Source organism: Pezoporus flaviventris, unplaced genomic scaffold, assembly GCF_033815535.1.
Source record: "Pezoporus flaviventris isolate CSIRO_AGI_PZ_B2104156 unplaced genomic scaffold, CSIRO_AGI_Pfla_v1 ptg000015l, whole genome shotgun sequence".
Classification (NCBI taxonomy): domain Eukaryota; kingdom Metazoa; phylum Chordata; class Aves; order Psittaciformes; family Psittacidae; genus Pezoporus; species Pezoporus flaviventris.
Genome location: NW_026892563.1, coordinates 952,548 through 971,398, shown reverse-complemented (window position 1 = coordinate 971,398; position 18,851 = coordinate 952,548). Strand labels below are relative to the sequence as shown.

Sequence of the window (18,851 nt, the reverse complement as noted above, 5' to 3'; positions counted from 1 at the left end):
CGCGTGTGTGTGTGTACAAGGGGGGGGGGGGGGCGGGGCGGTGGGGTGGAGCCGGCATGGGAGGTGGGGGAAGCGCCACTGTTTCGCCTTGGGTTCTCGCGCCGCCGCCCGCCTGCTCTGCTCCTCCGCCCGCGGATGCCTTTCCCCGCCTTGACGGGGTTACTCTGCGGCGCGGGGCCGGTAAGGGCTGCTGTCGTGGCGTTTCGCCGTCCTCTGTGGAGAGGTGCTGCTTCTCCTCCGGGTGTTCGCTTGAGTTCGGCAGACCCTGGCGGTGATCCAGCAGTGGTTACCACGCAGCGGGCGCACCTCATCTTGGTGGGACAGCCATCCGCCTTTACGACCGCAAAGGTGTCGCGGGGCGGCGAGTCGCAGTCCGGTGACTCACAGTAGCCTGGGAGGAGATTGCCACTCTCTTCCCCCGCCCTGCCGCGATCTTCTGCGCCGCCGGCCTGCCTCCCGGCCCGGCTTCCGCTCAGCGGCAGCCCTCTCAGGGCACTTCACGCCCCGCACCTGGCCCTCAGGTAACGGCCGCCCCGAGGTAACGGCCACCCGGCGCTGACGCAGGGCAGGGTGAGGGCAGCCCCTCTGCCGGGACCGGCTGCAGCCGGATCCTCGCTGTGGCGCAGCAGTTTTCGGGTGGAGCGCTTCCAAATTGCTGCTGAAGGCAGCAAGTTTCTGTTGATGGGGCAGAACAGAGTAAATGTTCCTTTCCACTTGTGCTGATTTCCTGTTACCAACAAAATGCCTTTTCCCAGTATTCGCTTTTTGCTTTCCCTCCCCTAACTCTTTCATTCTCCTTTTACAAGTAGCTTCCCGACCCACCTGGAGTCCTTTGTTTCTATTGGAAGTAAGCTATGTATTTCCTTAAGCTGCTGGAAAGTCGCTGTTCTTGCTAAAATCACAGCGGGCTCTTCATTGTGGTTCCTCTAAGCAAGGTAATAGGGCTCATGAGTTTTGAAGCAGCATGTGCTCGAGGTTTATACCTGTTGTCGAAATAACTTCTCTTAAAATTCTAGGCTACTAAAATAAATTGAATACTAAAATAGCCGGAGAAAGTTAATTCCTGATTGAACCTGTTCTCCTCAGTTAAATATTTTTGATGCCTGTAGTCTTCCTTTTGTCCATGTTAACAAGGAAACACTAGTAGTTCCTGTTATCAAGAATGATGACATTGATGATATTTTTACATTCTTGAACTCTAAGAGGAGTCTCCCCGAGGACGCAGGCCTTGTCTTCAGTATAGTAAGAGGAAGGCTTACAAAGTGCATTCACTAGCTGCTGCTTGCTGCCAGCAGCTGAAAACCATACTGTGTTGATTTATACTGAGTTCTTAGGTCATGTGTTTTTGCATGTTGCTTTGGATGAATTCAGTACTTGAGTAAGGAAAAGATTTTCATGACTTTAGAAGTTTTGCTCTGGTGAGCCATGCTGCCACTGTGGAAAAATTACTCCACTGATTAGCCTCCACAGCTGCCTGAATGTAATATGAATGTGACTATGAATGAGATACATCATCCTGTTTCAGATGGGGTGGAAGAATGGTGGCAAAATCTAGGCTTGTCTGAAAGCCAGATGAAGGAGGAGACCAGCAGGGACAACATCAGCAGAAGCTGGTGCGAACAGCAGATCATAGCAACAAGGAAGAAACCTTTCTAGTTAGGATAGTAATTATCAGAATGTTTAGGGGGTGGTTTCTTCATCTTTTTCTTAATAGTTCTGGATACTTTACCATTCATACTCCTACACAGTGCAAAGTGGGATATGTGTATTAGCATCTACTGCATTATTCTCCTCCCAGTCATATGATTTATCTAGTATGATATTTGAATCCCTTATTTCATTATAGGTCTCTTACAAAGAACCAAATTTTTAAGAGAGTAAGTTTCTGTACTTGAATAGCTGTTGTTGCCAATGCTGGTACTATTCCAGAGTGATGGGAAAAATGGTATTGTATCTGATCGAGGCTTCACCACACATAATTGGCATTAACTGTTGTGTTTCTTTTTTTAGGGTATGAGGTTTGTTGGGTATTCACAGTTCCGTCCTGTAAAGAATAATTTATTTCATGGTCTAGACAGGGAAACAGAGGCTCTGACAAGTTGGCCATGCTATAGGTCTCAGAGCTGCTTTATCCAGGGCTGCCATTCTGAATGCATGATGAGTGTCATGGGCTTTTCTCTAAATGTGAAACTTAAAATGAATAAAATGTTGTTTTCTAGAAGAGCATTAACTGTTCCTCTACATTGCAGTCCACACATGCTAAGTGATTCTTTTTTTTCTCTCAGAGTAATTACACGGAGAGGGAGAATGGGTAGGACTGTGAAGGAAGGACTCTAGGGTATTATAAATACAGACATTCTGGTTCAGTTTTTCTTTCTTGGTCTCATGTTCTGTTGATCTATAGGATACTGTAAGACTTTGGGTGAAACAGTTGATACACTATGAATTGGAGGAGTGAAAGCTACTGGAAAGTGGGGTGGATGCTATAGCCCAGTTTTAATAAATTTTTGAAGCTACAGTCACTTTTTAAAGGTAAAGGTACTGGATAGAGCATGTGAGTGTTCTGGCTAATGTAGCAATGAGCTAAATTCTTAAAATGTGAAGTTATCAACTGCTTTAGAAAAAAAATTCAGGGTGAGATTTGTCTTGCCTGACATGTGATTCTGAAACTTAGGTGGCTTTTCCTGTCACAGGAGAGGGATATGGCAGATGAACTGTGTTTCTCTGGCACATCCATGGGGCAATGTATCAAAATGGTATCTGGTTTTCCATTGCCTATGGAGTAGATTTATGCTTATGGATTGGACTGTAAGATGGGAGAGATGAATCCTGCTCCCAGATTCCAAAATGGTAATTTTTGTTGTCTGTTTCCAAAGGTCATTTCAACCTAGATTCTTTGTTTACTGAGACTGTGTTCTTTCCTAACATGAATTTGCATTCATCAGATGTATGTCTTTGTCATTTTAGATTTTCAGCTTGAGATCTGTGTGCTTGTGCTGATTTTCTGATGAAGTACATTCTGGTAACTGGTGGTGTCATCTCAGGCATTGGCAAAGGGATCATTGCAAGCAGCATTGGCACCATATTGAAATCATGTGGTCTGCGTGTCACTGCAATCAAGATTGATCCTTACATAAACATAGATGCTGGAACCTTTTCACCGTATGAACATGGTATGGAGAGCAGTGCTGTTCTGTTTTGCATAAATATTTGTATTCTTAGTAGGGTGGTGTTTATGGTGTCTTTAAAAAAACAAACAACAGTAGTAGTTAGTAATTTTATAATCTGTTTTGCAATGCAAATTCCTTCCTTGCTATGTGTTCTCAAGGGCATTGTCTGCTCTAAGTAAAGAGAGATAATCTGTTGAAACTACTTTTGGAAGTAGGTGCTTCATTTCTATAAAATCCCATTTTGTTAGGAAAATCCTAGCTGTAGGCCTTGTTCAGTTATTTTCAGTTCAACTTGATTAAAAAAAATAGAATAGTGGTATAAAACTTATTTGAAACTGAAGTAGTTAGCAGTTACTTATGAATGCTGTTATCTGGGTGTCAGGTGTCAGTGCTTTCTAGTGTAAATGTCTTCATGAGGGTTAGATTAAGTTCTCATCTAAGTCTATAAGGATCTAGTCAAAACCATCAGAGAAGCTTAATAATACCATTAGTTTGTTTGGTTAGTTCTCTAAACTACCTTGATTGTATTGACTACATGATGAGCAGCAGGTCAGTCTGTCAATATTTGTAATGTTGCCTGTTCCTTCAGTTCTCTGGCTTGTTACTTAGACATTTATTAAAAATGATGTTTTAAAGTTCCAAAGTACCTTCAGCCAATAGACATTTCTAATTCTTTTTCTTTGTTAGATTTTTTTCTGCCTACTTTTAGTCTAGTCCAAAAGTTTTGGAACTGGAGGTAAACATATCTCCTCAACTAAAACAAGACCACTTTGCTTTTTTAAGTGGAAGAGCACAGCACATCAGACCTCTCCCCAGAAGCAAAATTTAACTAATTAGATCAGGTACAGGGGAAGAGGGGACTTTAGGGCAAGTAATACCCACATGATATTCCCCCCCATTCTGTTCACTTAAGAGTTTCTTAATGTTTGTGAAGAAACATCAGCTTTCTGGATAGTAAGTAGAAATTCACACATGCCAAAATGGCAAGCCTCTTTTGTTAACATTTTGGCAGAAATATGATTGAGTCACAGGATTTTAATTTAGAGATTTCTGGTTAACATAAGAGGTTTTTTAGTAATATGTTTTTCAGTTCTTCCAAGGCCTACATATGAGAAATCTTGGTTCCACTCTGTGTCTGGCTTAGATGGTAACTTAGTATTAGAGAATGTAGTCAGTGCCTCTCAGGATCAGGGATAAGTCTTCTACCCTTTTGTAAGCATGGAATCACAGAATCATAGGATAATTAGGGTTGGAAAGGACCTTAAGGTCATCTAGTTCCAACCCCCTGCCATGGGCAGGGACAGCTCAGTCTAAACCATGTCACCCAAGGCTCTGTCCAACCTGTCCTTGAACACCGCCAGGGATGTAACATTCACAGCTTCATTGGGCAACCCATTCCAGTGCCTCACCACCCTCACAATAAAGAACTTCTTCCTTATATCCAATCTAAACTTCCCATGTTTAAGTTTGAACCCATTACCCCTTGTTCTGTCACTACAGTCCCTAATGAAGAGTCCCTCCCCAGCATCTCTATAGCCCCCCTTCAGATACTGGAAGGCTGCTATGAGGTCTCCATGCAGCCTTCTCTTCTCCAGGCTGAACAGCCCCAACTTTCTCAGCCTGTCTTCACATGGGAGGTGCTCCAGTCCCCTGATCATCCTTGTGGCTTTTGTTAAACTCTTCATTGGACTGTTGTGTCTTGGCAAGATATATTTCTGTAGTCCACACTACCCTTTCAGGAGGACTCTTTTCTCCTTGTGCGCTGGTTCCGTAATCTGTTTAACCATTGGTTTATTGAGTCATGGCAAAATATTTTGGGTTTTTTTTTTTTTCTGAAAAGCTTTCCAGCCTTACATCAAGATCTAGCAACTTTAGTTCCTTCAGAAGTTGATTAGATTCAGAATTTAGAGTCTCTTTAGAGGTCTACGAAAAATCTGAACCCGAAGAATATTTTAGTTAGATTTTTCAGGATCAGAACGCTTGGTGTGGACATAGGGTACTAAATGTACAAGATGAAACAACTGAATAAGAAACAGTGGTCATGCTTGAAGAAGCATTTATGTTTAGCCTAACTTTACTCCTAGTCCAAGCCACAATCATTAAAATAGATCCAACCAACAAGAATTTACAGTGAAACACTTTGAACATGCATAATAATTCATGCTTATAAAAGCAGTGTTTTGCAAATTGCTGTTTTATTTGTTGTTGATTTATGATTCCTGGAGATTGTTTTCTTCCAATCAGGGGTTGTAGTATGCTGTTAAAATGCTGCTTAAATGTTTTAAGTCACTTAAATATTTTGGCAATGTAATTTAAACTTATTTGCAAACTATATGTGACTGAGGGGTAGACTAAAAGTAAAGACTTAATATCCAGGTCACACAGAATGACAATGCAGATCGAGCTGCATCATGTGCTTTATTGATAACGTTGTTGTAATATGTCATTTTAAAAAATATTTCATAAATTTTAAGAGAAGTTTGTGGTGTTCCTGCTGTGTGTTTAATAATTCCTCATTATTTTACTGCTTTTCTGTTGGTTTTCTCTTTATTTTTTCAGGTGAAGTTTTTGTATTGAATGATGGTGGAGAAGTTGACTTAGATTTGGGAAATTATGAGAGATTTTTGGACATCAGTCTCTATAAAGACAACAATATCACCACTGGAAAAATATATCAGCATGTCATTAATAAAGAAAGACATGGTGATTACCTGGGGAAAACCGTTCAAGGTGATATTCTTTATTCTGTGGGATACTTGTCCGTTCAGTCTTTGCTGAAGCGATTAGCTAGAACAAGCTATTCCCTGCTGCGTCACTTTATTCCTTTCTTTTTCCCAAGAGTTTTGGGCATATTCCTGTAATGTTTGGCTTCTGGGCTCAAGGAAAAGAGAAATAGAAAAAGGAACTACTAGTTTCCTTGTGATATTTTTGCTCATTTTCCCCCTTTTGCATGCAGAACCTGGCATGTGGGTCTCAAGATATGCTTGCTTGCTTTGTTTTTTCTTCTTGTAGTTGTTCCACACATCACTGATGCCGTTCAGGAATGGGTAATGAATCAGGCAAAAGTTCCAGTGGATGATGACAGAAAAGAACCACAAATTTGTGTAATTGAGGCAAGTATAGAATCTTTTAGGATATATATTCACAATGAACACAAAACAGCTAGCTTGTTTTCTCCTTGCTGCTTACTCTAAAAAGGTCAGACTGAAGTTTTATGGAGAGCAGCAATGCAAAGGCACATTATATTTTCTTTGGTTTGTTCTGAAAATGACAGGTGTAGTCTTTATCCCTACAGCTTCTGTTTACTTGACTAAATCCCTTCTAGAACACTGCTGAAACTAAGCTGCTTAAGAGTTTTCCCTTTGCAAAACCTTGAAGGAGTTAGACTGAGTATGTGTGTCATGTACAAATGTAGTCTGAAGTTTTCTGCTACTGGGTGAACACAAATGTGCAATTCTGTCAAAGGCCACTTGATGGCACAGAACAGTCATGAAATATGACTACTCCATAAGACATAGGTGCTAAACACTGCTTTATTCAGTGCTTAGTCTACTTCAGCTCTTTGTGTCTTTGGAAGACATCTAATTCCTGTCTTTGTAACAGGGACTTTGTATTGGGTGTTGGTTTGGTAATATAGAAAGTCTTGCATAATGTCAGGTATTACTTCATGTTGTCCATATGGCTTTTATCAATGTTGGAAAGTTATGATAATACCGCTAAATGCCTGTATTTTGTTGGTCACAACTGTTCATTAATCTGACAGACAGGAAAATAAAGGGTTTTTGTGTCTTTTGCCTATACAGTTAGTTGCATGCCATCCAAAGCAGCAGATGTAAGCACAATCATTGCAAAGCCTGTTAGGGGGAAAAAAAAAAACAAACCCCGAAGTAAAACACAACAGCAGTCATTGGGTTTCTCCTTAATGTGTGTAAACTCTTTAAAAGCACATATTCTGAGTAGTTGTCAAAAAAACAAAACTTTAGTTTGAAATAGTTGTGGTTCATACTGTCAGCATTGCTCATTGTCAGCCCTCACAGTTGACCTGGCTCACTGGACAGAACTGCCAGAGATTGCCAGGAGCCTGGGGTGTAATACAGGTGACTCCCGTAGAGGGAGATGTTGCTTTGCTTCTGCCTTATTTGGAAGCTTTTATCCTTCACTATTGATTACTTGTTTACCACTTCCAAGGCATCGTCAAAGCATGTATTATTCAGTAGCACCACTCATCTTCCCAGGGGAAGCTTATGTGTTTGATGTAAAGTGAATATAAAAAAAACTTGAAAATTGTTCTGTTTTCCACAGGAAACAAATATGCAGAATAGATCAAGGCTCTTTGCAGAGTGTGCCTGCAAGTTTCAATTGTCTTTTTTTTTTTTTTTTGAAGGTAAATATTTCAGAAAACTTGGTAGAGGTAGACTTTAGTTTGGTTGGTTTCTTTTTGCTTTCCGACACTGACATATCTAAGCTTTCTTTTTCAGCTTGGTGGAACTATTGGAGATATTGAAGGAATGCCATTCATTGAAGCATTTAGACAGTTTCAGTTCAAAGCAAAAAAAGAGAACTTCTGTAATATCCATGTTAGTCTAGTACCACAGGTAAGTTATTAAAATTGATAAAATAGATTTTAAAGTGTATTGGGCTTCATATTTATTTACTTTTTCTATTAACCCTTTCATGGTTGAGGGTTTTAGACACGCAAATATGAAACCCAGTCACACTGGAGTAAATAAAGGCCACACAGGTAATGGAATTGCAGATCTTGAGTGGGAGCTGCCTGCTGGCTCCTCTGTTACAAGAGCTGGCTAAGTTTGTCCTGCAGCCAAGGGTTTTGCGCAGCACAGTGGTCTTCTGTAAGGGAACCCTGGTGTGGATCACTGACTCCTTGATGTACAGTGGTCTTCTGGTCAAGGCTGCTGCAACTTTTTGTGCAGGGCCAAAAGTATGTTTCTATTCAAACATTACATTCTAAATTTTACTTCACAAATATGTTTTCTTATTATTTTAAGAGATAAGTATTCACTGGGGAGATTTTGGTAAGCAAATACTGGTAATGATGATATGATTGCACCTAGTACAGATACAGAGAGAATTATTAGCCACCGCAGCTTTGGATTGGAGGATTGGTCAGTTATTGGTAGGATTGATTCTCTGTATTTGAAAACAGAATTTCTTACTACCTCTGATAATTTCCAAGAACAGTTACTGAAGGCCATGTGCTGTGTTGGGCCTTCTCTGTTTATTAGCAAAATCCAACTTGTGGAATATTCCTCTTCTACCGCCTGAGTCAGTTGCACTGAAACTATTTCTCTGAAGAAAAAAACAACCCAAAACCCTAACCAAAACCAAACATAAAACCCCAAAATAAACGTGACCTGAACTAGGGCCTTGTGGGTTCTTCAGAATTTCTTATATAACAGTGTTGCCATTTCTGTTTCTGCCTATTGTGGCTCTGTTTGGATATGTTTACTTCCTTCAAGTATTATTATTTGCAGTGGCTTTTCTGTTTTTACCTTGTAACTGCTTTGCCATCTGAGCTTTCAAAATACGTCTTTCCAGCCTAATGCCACTGGTGAACAGAAGACAAAACCAACACAGAACAGTGTTCGAGCACTGAGGGGTCTAGGCTTGTCTCCGGATCTGGTGAGTCAATAAATGCAGATTTTTATTTACAGGTCATCTAGAAGTGTCCTTGTGCAACGTGTCTTCAAAGTATAAGCCTTAGTGTTCCATGAAAGACAAGAATTTTAGAAGAAATAGAAAATACATGCTTCACTGCTTCACTAAAGCCACAGGAAATCAAATTACTCGAATTCACTTTAAGTTAACTTAATTCAACTAACTCCTTGTGATATCTTGGGACTGTAGCTCTGTTCTTCTGAAGTTCTTTGCAGGGAAATCATTCTGTACTGCTAAAAAGAATCTAAAGTCTCAGTTCACTTTGTGGGAAGACCTAGAATGCCTCTGGCCTCTGTTCTCTCACACATTTCTTCTTATGCATCTATTGCTAAGAAGAAGCAATCCTGCCTTTGAAGTACAGCCTTTAAAAAAATATTCCTGCTTGGAAATTTAAACATATAGGCGAATCTCCAAAGTAAGGTTCCTCAATTTCTGTCATAGAATTGTAGAATAATTTGAGTTATGAGGGACCTTTAAAGTCATCTTGTCCAACTCACTGCAGTGATCAGGGATATCTTCAACTAGATCAGGTTGCTCAGAGTCCCGCCCAATCTTAATTTGAATGTTTCCAGGGATGGGGCATCTACCACCTCTCTGGGCAACCTGTCGCAGTGTTTTACTATGCCCCCTATAGAAAAAATTCTTCCTTATATCTAGTCTGAATCTGCCCCTTTTAGTTTAAAACCTTTATCTCTTATCCTGTCACAACAGGCCCTACTAAAAAGTTGATCCTAATTTTTTTCATAAACCCTCTAAGTACTGGAAGGTCCCACTAAGGTCTCTACAGAGCCTTCTCCAGGCCTGACAAGCACAACTCAGCCTTTCCTCACAAGAGAGGTGCTCCAGCCTTCTGATTTTTGTTGCGTCCTCTGGACTTGCTGGTAAGAGCTCCATGTCTTCATTCCTGTGCTCAGGGCTCCAGAACTAGACACGGTATTCTGGGTGAGGCCTCCAGAGTGGAGTGGAGGGGTAGAATCGCTCCCTTCACATGCTGCTCACACTTCTTTTAACGCAGCCCAACATATTGCAGCTTTCTGGGCTGCAAGCGCACACTGCCGTTATCATGTTGAGCTTCTCATCCACCAGTACCCCGAAATGCTTCTTGGCAAGGCTGCTCTCAATCCCTTCATGCACCACATACTGTAGTGAACCTAAAGCCAGCAAGTTACACCTCATGCTAGTTGGCAAATGATCAAAAACCCAACTCCTTCCGTTTTTTCTCCCCAGTGCTTTAGTTAATGAGTATGTGATCATTCACTGGATGCAGATTTTGTCTGCTGATACTTCTCCTTGGGAACAAAGGGGAAACACAATTAGAATGCAGCTCCCTGTTGTGATACGTGTCTGACACTGATGTTAATCTGCTTGATCAAGTGCTGACAGCAGTGAAGCCAGGGCAGCACAGCTTTAAATGCCAGTAAAACCTCAGTTCAGACTTACGCTCCTGTCTTCCTGTGCTGCAGCTGGTACAGCTGAAAACACACTCTATTTCTAGGTCTGCTTGAGAAACAGAAAAGGACAATTTGGCTCTTTTGTGTGAGGCTATTTGTTACATCAAAGAATATTTTCCTTGCTTGATTCTGGAAGTTCTTGAGCCTTTTCCATTCCCATAAAGTCCGCAGGGAGAAAAAGCTTCCTAGCCCTTGTGTTGTGGCTTAAGCCCAGTTGGAAACTCAGCCATGCTGCCCTCACTCACTCCCCCACTTCGTCCCCCCACTCCTGGAGGGATGGGGAGGAGAATTGGAAGAATAACTCCCACGGGTTGAGATAAGAGCAGTCCAGTAACTAAGGTATAACACAAAACCACTGCTGCTACCACCAATAATAATCATGATAAGGGAGATAACGAAGGAAGAGAATACAACTGCTCACCACCCGCCGACTGATACCCAGCCCGACCGAGCAGTGATCTAGCCCTTCTGGGTAACTGCCTCCAGTTGTACATCCTGGGCATGACATGCTGTGGCATGGAATATCTCTTTGGCTAGTTTGGGTCAGGTGTACTGTCTCTGCTTCCCCCAGGCTTCCCCTCCTCCCTGGCAGATCATGAGATTCAGAAAGTCCTTGGTCAGAGTAAACATTCTGACCAGCAACTAAAAACATGGGTGTTATCAACGCTGTTCCCAGCTGAACCACAGCACTGCACCAGCTACTGTGAAGGAGAAAAATGACTGCTACTGCTAAACCCAGGACACCTAAGAAATGAAAGAGGAGTGAGAATGGTTACTGGTTCTATATATTTATATCTTCAAAGAAGAAAGCTTACTCTTAAAAAAATAGTCACACAATTACATTTTGTGCTGTGCTTTCTGATTTTTTTTTTTATTCTTGCATTTCAGGTTTATCAAAAAAGCATGCTTATAACTACAATATAAGTAGGATATGTGTACATACAATATATCATACAATGTGTACATACAATATATCCTTAGCTTATATAGGTGTCGTGGTTTAAAACCAGACAGAGCTCCTTCACTCACTGTCCCCCCCCCTTTTCTTGCCCTCCCCCTACTCCCGAAGGGACAGAGAAGAGAATCACAAAGAATGCAACTCCCACGGGTTGAGATAAGAACAGTTTAGTAACTAAGGTATAACACAGATCACTACTGCTACCACTAATGATAAAGGAAATAACAAGGGAAGAGAATACAACACCTCACCACCAGCCGACCGATAACTTGCCCTCCCCAGCCCCACCAAGCACTGACTGATACCTCCTCCAACCCTGCAGTCCATCAGCCCTTCCGGCTAACTCCCAGTTACATCCTGGGCATGACGTGCTGTGGTATGGAATACCTCTTTGGCTAGCTTGGGTCAGGTGTCCTGTCTCTGCTTCCTCCCAGCTTCCCCTCCTCCCTGGCAGAGCATGAGGCTCACAAAGTCCTTGGCCAATGCAAAACAACATTGTTATCAGCTCTGTTCCCGAGCCGAAAGTCAAAACTCAGCACTGCACCAGCTACCAAGGAGGAGAAAAATGACTGCTACTGCTGAACCCAGGACAATAGGCTTTATAAGTAGGATATGTGAAAGGATGTCTTGGGTAGCTTCAGATTGTTGTGACGTGGCAACTGTGATCAGCTTGTGTAGTGCAGTGCTGCTCTATATTCCAAGCTTCAGGCGCTAAATTTTGAAATCCCTCTTCAGGGGCTATTTGTGTATGGAAAGTTGCCTGTGATTTTTTAAAGCCTTTAAGATAATTCCAGTGCCTGACTCCCTCCCTGCCCTTCAAATTAATTTTTAAAAGCCTGCTAGGTGTGTGTAATAAAAGAAAAACAGGCTGATCTAGTCACTTTATCGCATCTTCAGTTCTTGCCTGAGGCTGCTGGTGACCACTAAAGCACTGAGAGATTAAACTCTGAGCACAGCTTTTTGGCACTGCTATGAAGTTGCTTGGGCACTGCTTCAAGAAAATCTTTAAATGGTTGCTGTCTTGGGCAGGGGCCCAAGGCCAAAGCAGCACATGGGGAAGATCTTAGAACAGCAGGCAGGAGGGCTTCCATCATAAGCTGTGCTGCCAGGCTGCCTGATCTAAACTTAGCTAGACCTGTTCTTAATACCTGCTGCCTCCCTGCCTGGGCCCAGGCTTCCCTGAGGTGGCATGCTGGGTCAGCCTTAGCTGTGCACCTACAGGAGCCTTTCTGTTTTCTGTGGGGTGTTCTAAGTGCTTAATGAAAACTGCTGTATCCACAGATACAGTGGTCACTGTAACAGTGTTTTGAAGACTGATTATACACTTGTCGGTGCTGCCCTATTCAACTGGATTGTCACACATCTTTGTTTCTTTGAGATCTGCCTCTGCCACTGTAACCAATTCTCTGTGACTGTATTAACTTTAAATTTGTCTCGGCAAGATGGATGATAGATTTCAAAGTGGATTTAATTATATGCTCATATTACCAATTATATATTACTACTGTTTGAAGATTTATGTCTTCAACCAGTATCCAGTTTTTAAGTATAAGTTGTGCTTAATTGAATAGAATGTGCAAATTGTTTCATAATTATTTTATGATTATAAAAATGTGCACTGGTTTTCCCTTATACTTGCCACTGGTTTTCTGTTTCTGGAATTTCTTGCAAGGGTAGAGGAAATTAATTAGATTTTGTCAGTATTAGTGTAACTAAGCTGCACTCTGGCAAGGCAATCAAAGATCAGCTAAGAGTTTCTGAACAAAAAAGGGCTTAATGCACTAAGTAGTTGCACTGGCTGGACAGATGGGGAAAATAATGAGTGAATCAGGATCATCCTACTTTCCATTACACTTTTAGGATTCAAAATAGCTTCATGTAGTAGACTTGAGTAATCAATAAGCACACTGATAGAGCAGTTCTGCGTTTGTCTGAAGTTACATAATGCAAAATAACACCTTCCAACAAACACCAAATCACATGTTTGTTTATTGGTAAAAGTTGCCAATATTTTCTAAAATTCTTAAAATTCTTTAGCAGAAGAGTAACACCAGGAACACCCTACCCCCCTCCCCCCCTCCAAAAAAAAAAATGAAATAGTTTTCTCATCTTCAGCCTTCTTTTTTTTTCATGATATACAAATTAGAAACTACAAAAAGGTGCTGAAGTATTGAAATACTGGAGAACATGCATGTAAGCTAAGTATTGTTGCTCAAAATTTATCAGTTCTTTTGATTGATCATATTATTTGTACTTGTAGAGCTGCTAGACTTTAGGTAGAGAGTATTACAACAGTAATGCAAGAAGGGAGAAGATGAGGAAGCAGTACTACAGGGAGTACCAAAGATTAATTAAAAGTGGGTCAGTATGTGCAGGTGACTGATTTACTTCTGCCTTGCTCGCAGGTATTGGTGAGCTATGATATGTTGTGAAACTCCAAAAGAGAAGAAGAAGAAAAAAAGGCACATAAATTTGTTCTGTGCCTCCAAAGGAGTTAATTTCTCCATGAATAGTATTGAGTGTTCTGTTGGTTTGCCTAGTAAATGCTCAAGTCTTTACCTTCTGTTATGACAGATTGTCTGTAGAAGTGCAAAACCTATAGAAATGGCAGTGAAGGAAAAGATTTCCATGTTTTGCCATGTGGAGCCTGAGCAGGTCAGTACTTTAATATTTTATTCATCATTATTTAAGTATGTGGGAAAGCATCCAAGTATTTCTGTGCGTTTCTGTTTTCAACTTTAGACTGATTCTAGATGACCTTAAGGTCCTTTCCAACCCTAACTATTCTATGATTCTATATTGCTTACAATTTTTATCTTGCTGTTATGTGCTCTATAACACTTTAAAAGTATTGGCAGTTTATATGTTAGATTCTATGTCAAATAATTATTAACAATTTGAGTGGATGTTAAGTGAACAGTTAATAAAAGGAATAGATTTTGAGCACATGGCTAATTCCTATACATGGTTGTGAAAACTGTGCACTTCTGAAGCTATGGTTGGTTATTGTCCTTAAATCATCTCAGGTGGTTATAGTAATGGATGAACGAAGTGTGGGTAAAGCTAGGGGCTTGCTTATGTCCCTAGATCATCACAGACACATGAAGTATCTTACTGTGATAATATTTAATAGGCTGTTCATGCCCTTTAACATGCTTGGAACATCTCCGTGTAGTTCTGTATATTTTTATAATTAATGTGTGATTTTTACATTACTAGTTTGTGATTAATTTCTGTTCAAATACTAATTCTGATAAATGCTCCTTAATATTTATGCGAGTGAGAGCATTTTACTCTTCAATGTAATGGGTAATATAAAAGGGATAACAGATGCCAACAGTTACGCTTTGTTTCAAATATGTGTCCATGTTGACCTGTCTTTCTGCAGGTGTGTAAGAAAAACCTTTTTATAGTAAGATTCCAGATGAGCATGTAGAGGGCAGGGGGCTATTACTCCCACCACCACTCTTACTTCCATCTTACTATCTGTAGAAGTGTACAGCTCCCTTGAGCTAGCTTCTGGAAATCCTTCAGAAATGCCTTTATGGTTCTCCACCCAGAGACAGACAGATGGAAGTTCAGTCAAACAACAATGCTGTGTGCTTTCCTGTCAGTATCAGGCTGTGTGTAATCATGTACACAGTTAGATTCCAACTGCAGTTATGTGACTGGACTAAGAGTCCAGTGTGCCCCTGAACTTCCCTGCAGAGTTCCCTGGCAGGAAGGGGGCTGTCTTCATGATGGTGTTTTGTTTCTAAATTTCTGTCTTTTAGGGTAGAAGCTCAGCATGTAGTATACAAAAATATAGAATGTTATATTTCCTATGAAAAATTATTAGCTAAGTCTCTTACGTTACCCTTTTTTTGTTAGGTGATATTTGTCCATGACGTATCTTCCACTTACCGAGTACCAATCCTGCTGGAGGAGCAAGGCATCATTAAGTATTTTAAACAGAGGTTAAATTTGCCTATTGATGACCATCCAAGTGATCTTCTAATGAGATGGAAGAAAATGGCTGACAGGTATCCTAATTCCTGCTGCTTTTTCAAGAAGTATTTTAATGCAAGTTAGGATTGTAGGTCCCGTGAAGTCACCAAACTCGTCGGGGGACAGTAGCATGTTGCTGATCAACAGCTGTGAATGGTCTGGGTTTAAAAACTGTCAGTTTTGAGATTTTTAGTTGATGACTTGTGAAGTTAAAGGAAAAGCAAACATTGTTAAAATGTTTTCTTTGTGAAAATCAGTCTAATAACCAAAAAACTTGTTTTTGTCAGATATGAAAGGTTGCTGAAGGTATGTTCCATAGCTCTCGTTGGCAAGTACACAAAACTAAGTGATTGCTATGCATCTGTTTTCAAGGCTCTGGAGCACTCCGCACTGGCAATTAATCACAAACTGGATTTAATGGTGAGGATATTTTTGGATTTTGCTTTCAGGGATACTTTGAATATACTCTACTGTACATCATGGGAGGCAGTTTTAATTCATGTGGAAATTAGGAGATGCATCATGCAGATAAATACTAACTGGCCAAACATCCCATTTTTTCAAGAAGTGTGTACAGATTTAGTAATTTTATTTGGATCTAAACATACTTGAAAGGAATAATGCAGTACCCAAAAGGGGATCTGATGAAAAAGCAGGGTTTACCTGCACATTTCTCTTTACATCAGAAGTAGGTTTTGCTCACGAGACTGCTTATCATGTTAGTAAGATTAGCTTGAAGGCAGAAGAAAGCAGGTAAACTGAAAGCAGTTTAGTTTGTTTTTAAAATCCTGTGCCAGAAGCTGTTGCTCTTTATTTCGTTTATTCTGAGAGCTATCCGTTTTATTTTTAGCAGAATTCTGTTATCAGAATTGAGCCATAAACCTAGTAATTCCTCAAATACAGAACTATTTAGGGATGTAGTTTGCCTCTTATTAATAAGAACAGAAAGTTGAACTACATGTGGGAAAAGCTTACCACCTTTCTTGCTGGTAGAATTATCATTTTCCATTGTTGAGTTTGTTCCAGAGATGGCAAGCTCGGAAATTCACTTGAAAATATTAGGTTGTCTTAATGCCTTTAAAAGGTTGCTCTCAGTGGAAGAAAAACCTGTTTTATTGCATGGTTTTTTTTTTTTTATAAGTACATAGATTCAACAGAACTTGAACGTTCTACAGAAGTGGAGAACTCTGTGAAGTATCACCAGGCATGGCACAAACTGTGCAAGGCAGAGTAAGTAGTATTGGGTATTCTGTATCCCAAATGCAAATGATAATTATTTCCTGTGATGAAAAATGCTTCAGTAAATAAGTTTCAGTGCATCCAAACTTCAGTTACTTACATAAAGTGATAGATGTGCGTGGTTAGTGACAAGCTTCAGACATAGCAAATTATAGTATCAACCTTAGCATCTGCTTTTAATCTTCTTAGAGAAGTTTCAGTTGTTTGCTTGGTTTTTTTTTGTTGATTCTTTGTTTTTGATAGCTAGATTTTCTTCACAGTGCAGGTCAATTGCCACAGATTTGTCTTTGTCAACGTGCATCATAGTGAAAGGTAGTTAAATAAAATCTTAGTAAATGCTGGTAACACTTTCAAACATAGAATCATAGAATAGTTAGGGCTGGAAAGGACCTTAAGATCACCTAGTTCCAACTCCCCCTGCCATGGGCAGGAACACCTCACACTAAACCATGCCATCCAAGTCTTCGTCCAACCTGGTCTTGAACACTACCAGGGATGGAGCATTCACAACTTTCCTGGGCAACCCATTCCAGTGCCTCACCACCCTAACAGTAAAAAACTTCTTCCTTATATCCAATCTAAACTTCCCATGTTCAAGTTTGAATCCATTACTCCTTCTCCTGTCACTACAGTCCCTAATGAAGAGTCTATCCCCAGCATCCCTGTAGCCCCCCTTCAGATACTGGAAGGCTGCTATGAGGTCTCCGCGCAGCCTTGTCTTCTCCAGGCTGAACAGCCCCAACTTTCTCAGCTTATCTTCATACGGGAGGTGCTCCAGTCCCCTGATCATCCTCGTGGCCCTCCTCTGGACTTGTTCCAACAGTTCCATGTTCTTTTCATGTTGAGGACACCAGAACTGCACGCAATACTCCAGGTGAGGTCTCATGAGAGCAGAATAGAGGGCCAGGACATCTGTTAGGAATCATTGCCAGGATTTCAGTTTGCATTGTTTGTTGTCAAAGTGCATTTAATTTTTTCAGTGTTATTTAGTAGACATTAAGTTTTGGTGTCAAGATAAAGTAGTGAAAATGTAGCAAGTTTATTTAAACAATAGGTATTTTAAGCAGTGGGAGTTTCCCTGTGAAGCATGAGGCTGGTCAGAGGAGAATTGGGGTGGGTAGATGAGACAAATCTCCAAATTGTGAGTTAAATTCTGTGTATTCTGAATGGTCATATAAAATGCCTTTTGTGCCTTGTGCTTGTTTTGGTATAATTTCAAAAGTCTTCAATTTGTGTGGACTTCCTTTGCTGGCTGGATTCTACATGTTGGTTGCTTTATATATTGGTGTCATTCCAGTGGCATTCTGGTCCCAGGAGGGTTTGGAATTAGGGGAACAGAAGGCAAACTCCAGGCTATTTCCTGGGCAAGAACAAAGAAAAAACCCTTTCTTGGTAAGATCATTAAGAGTCAGAAATTGTTGTGTTTTGGGAGTGTATAGCAAGCTAATTGATCTGATTAAAAAGAAAACAACACTCTGTGGAAGGATCCTGTCTTAGGCAGTATGTGTGCTGTTGTGAATATTTGCCTTGTAGATAATGCCCAGGGTTATAGTTATGTACTATATTTGCTATATAAAGGAATAAAAAGACTGTCCCTGCTTCAGAGGTTTTATTTGCTATATTCACATTTATGTGGAGACTCTTTGTGTCTCGTAATTTAATCAGCATCATTATAGATACTAATCAATGTGCAGAAAATGTAGGTGTCTTTGGACACATTTGCTATATTAAATAATTTTTCTTGCTTTATGGTATGTTTTATTATGGTAAAGTCTAAAGATGCCATCTAGCCTATAAGCTAAGTGCTGTTTGTGTAAGCGCCTCTGAAGCTTTGGTCCCTAGTCCACATTTCTTAACATTTTTTAAGTGACTACTTGGACTAGTTGCCAAAGCAAAATTTGTATCTGGATATACCCAGGATTTCAGCTTCTGTGTGTCTTTACAGTAATTACTGGTAAAATAGATGGGAGGAAAAAAAAATATTTGAAGAGGCTTAAAGCACTTAACTGTGTCACATTTATTTATCAGTGTGCCAAATTTAAAGAGTTTTTTGCATTGAGCAGTCATTTTGGTTTAGCTTGTTGTTAAGTCTGTGTATATACACTGGGTACCAAGATTTCCAAGCAGTCAACTTTAAGACAGAATAGGAAATACTTTCAGTCCTGCTCTTTGCCCTGTTAAATTCTGGGGACTTTGTTTCCTCTTCTAGGAGTTTGTCTGGGAATGCAATTAGCAGTTGTGGAATTTGCAAGAAACTGTTTGAATTGGGAAGGTGAGCTCGGTATGCTTGTGTGACTATGATTTGCTTAGAAGAAATTTTATTCTGTATGTGAAGTGTATATTTATTATTAGAACTATTGTACAGATCCT

General features: G+C 40.4%; 1 protein-coding gene across 7 annotated transcripts in view; it reads left to right on the top strand.

Annotated features, from left to right (window-relative positions):
• Nucleotides 1-117: 117 nt before the first annotated feature.
• CTPS2 (CTP synthase 2) overlaps nucleotides 118-18,851 on the top strand; it is a 66,931-nt gene continuing 48,197 nt past the window's right edge. The window contains exons 1-12 of one of the 7 annotated variants that reach the window (XM_061453179.1): nucleotides 118-195; nucleotides 2,976-3,173; nucleotides 5,730-5,900; nucleotides 6,183-6,283; nucleotides 7,649-7,765; nucleotides 8,727-8,810; nucleotides 13,830-13,910; nucleotides 15,126-15,277; nucleotides 15,530-15,662; nucleotides 16,384-16,472; nucleotides 17,779-17,873; nucleotides 18,691-18,753. In XM_061453179.1, the coding sequence (XP_061309163.1) occupies nucleotides 3,008-3,173; nucleotides 5,730-5,900; nucleotides 6,183-6,283; nucleotides 7,649-7,765; nucleotides 8,727-8,810; nucleotides 13,830-13,910; nucleotides 15,126-15,277; nucleotides 15,530-15,662; nucleotides 16,384-16,472; nucleotides 17,779-17,873; nucleotides 18,691-18,753 (1,252 nt within the window). In that variant the 5' untranslated portion in view covers nucleotides 118-195; nucleotides 2,976-3,007. The other 6 variants (XM_061453176.1, XM_061453177.1, XM_061453175.1 and 3 more) reach the window with 6 other exon arrangements.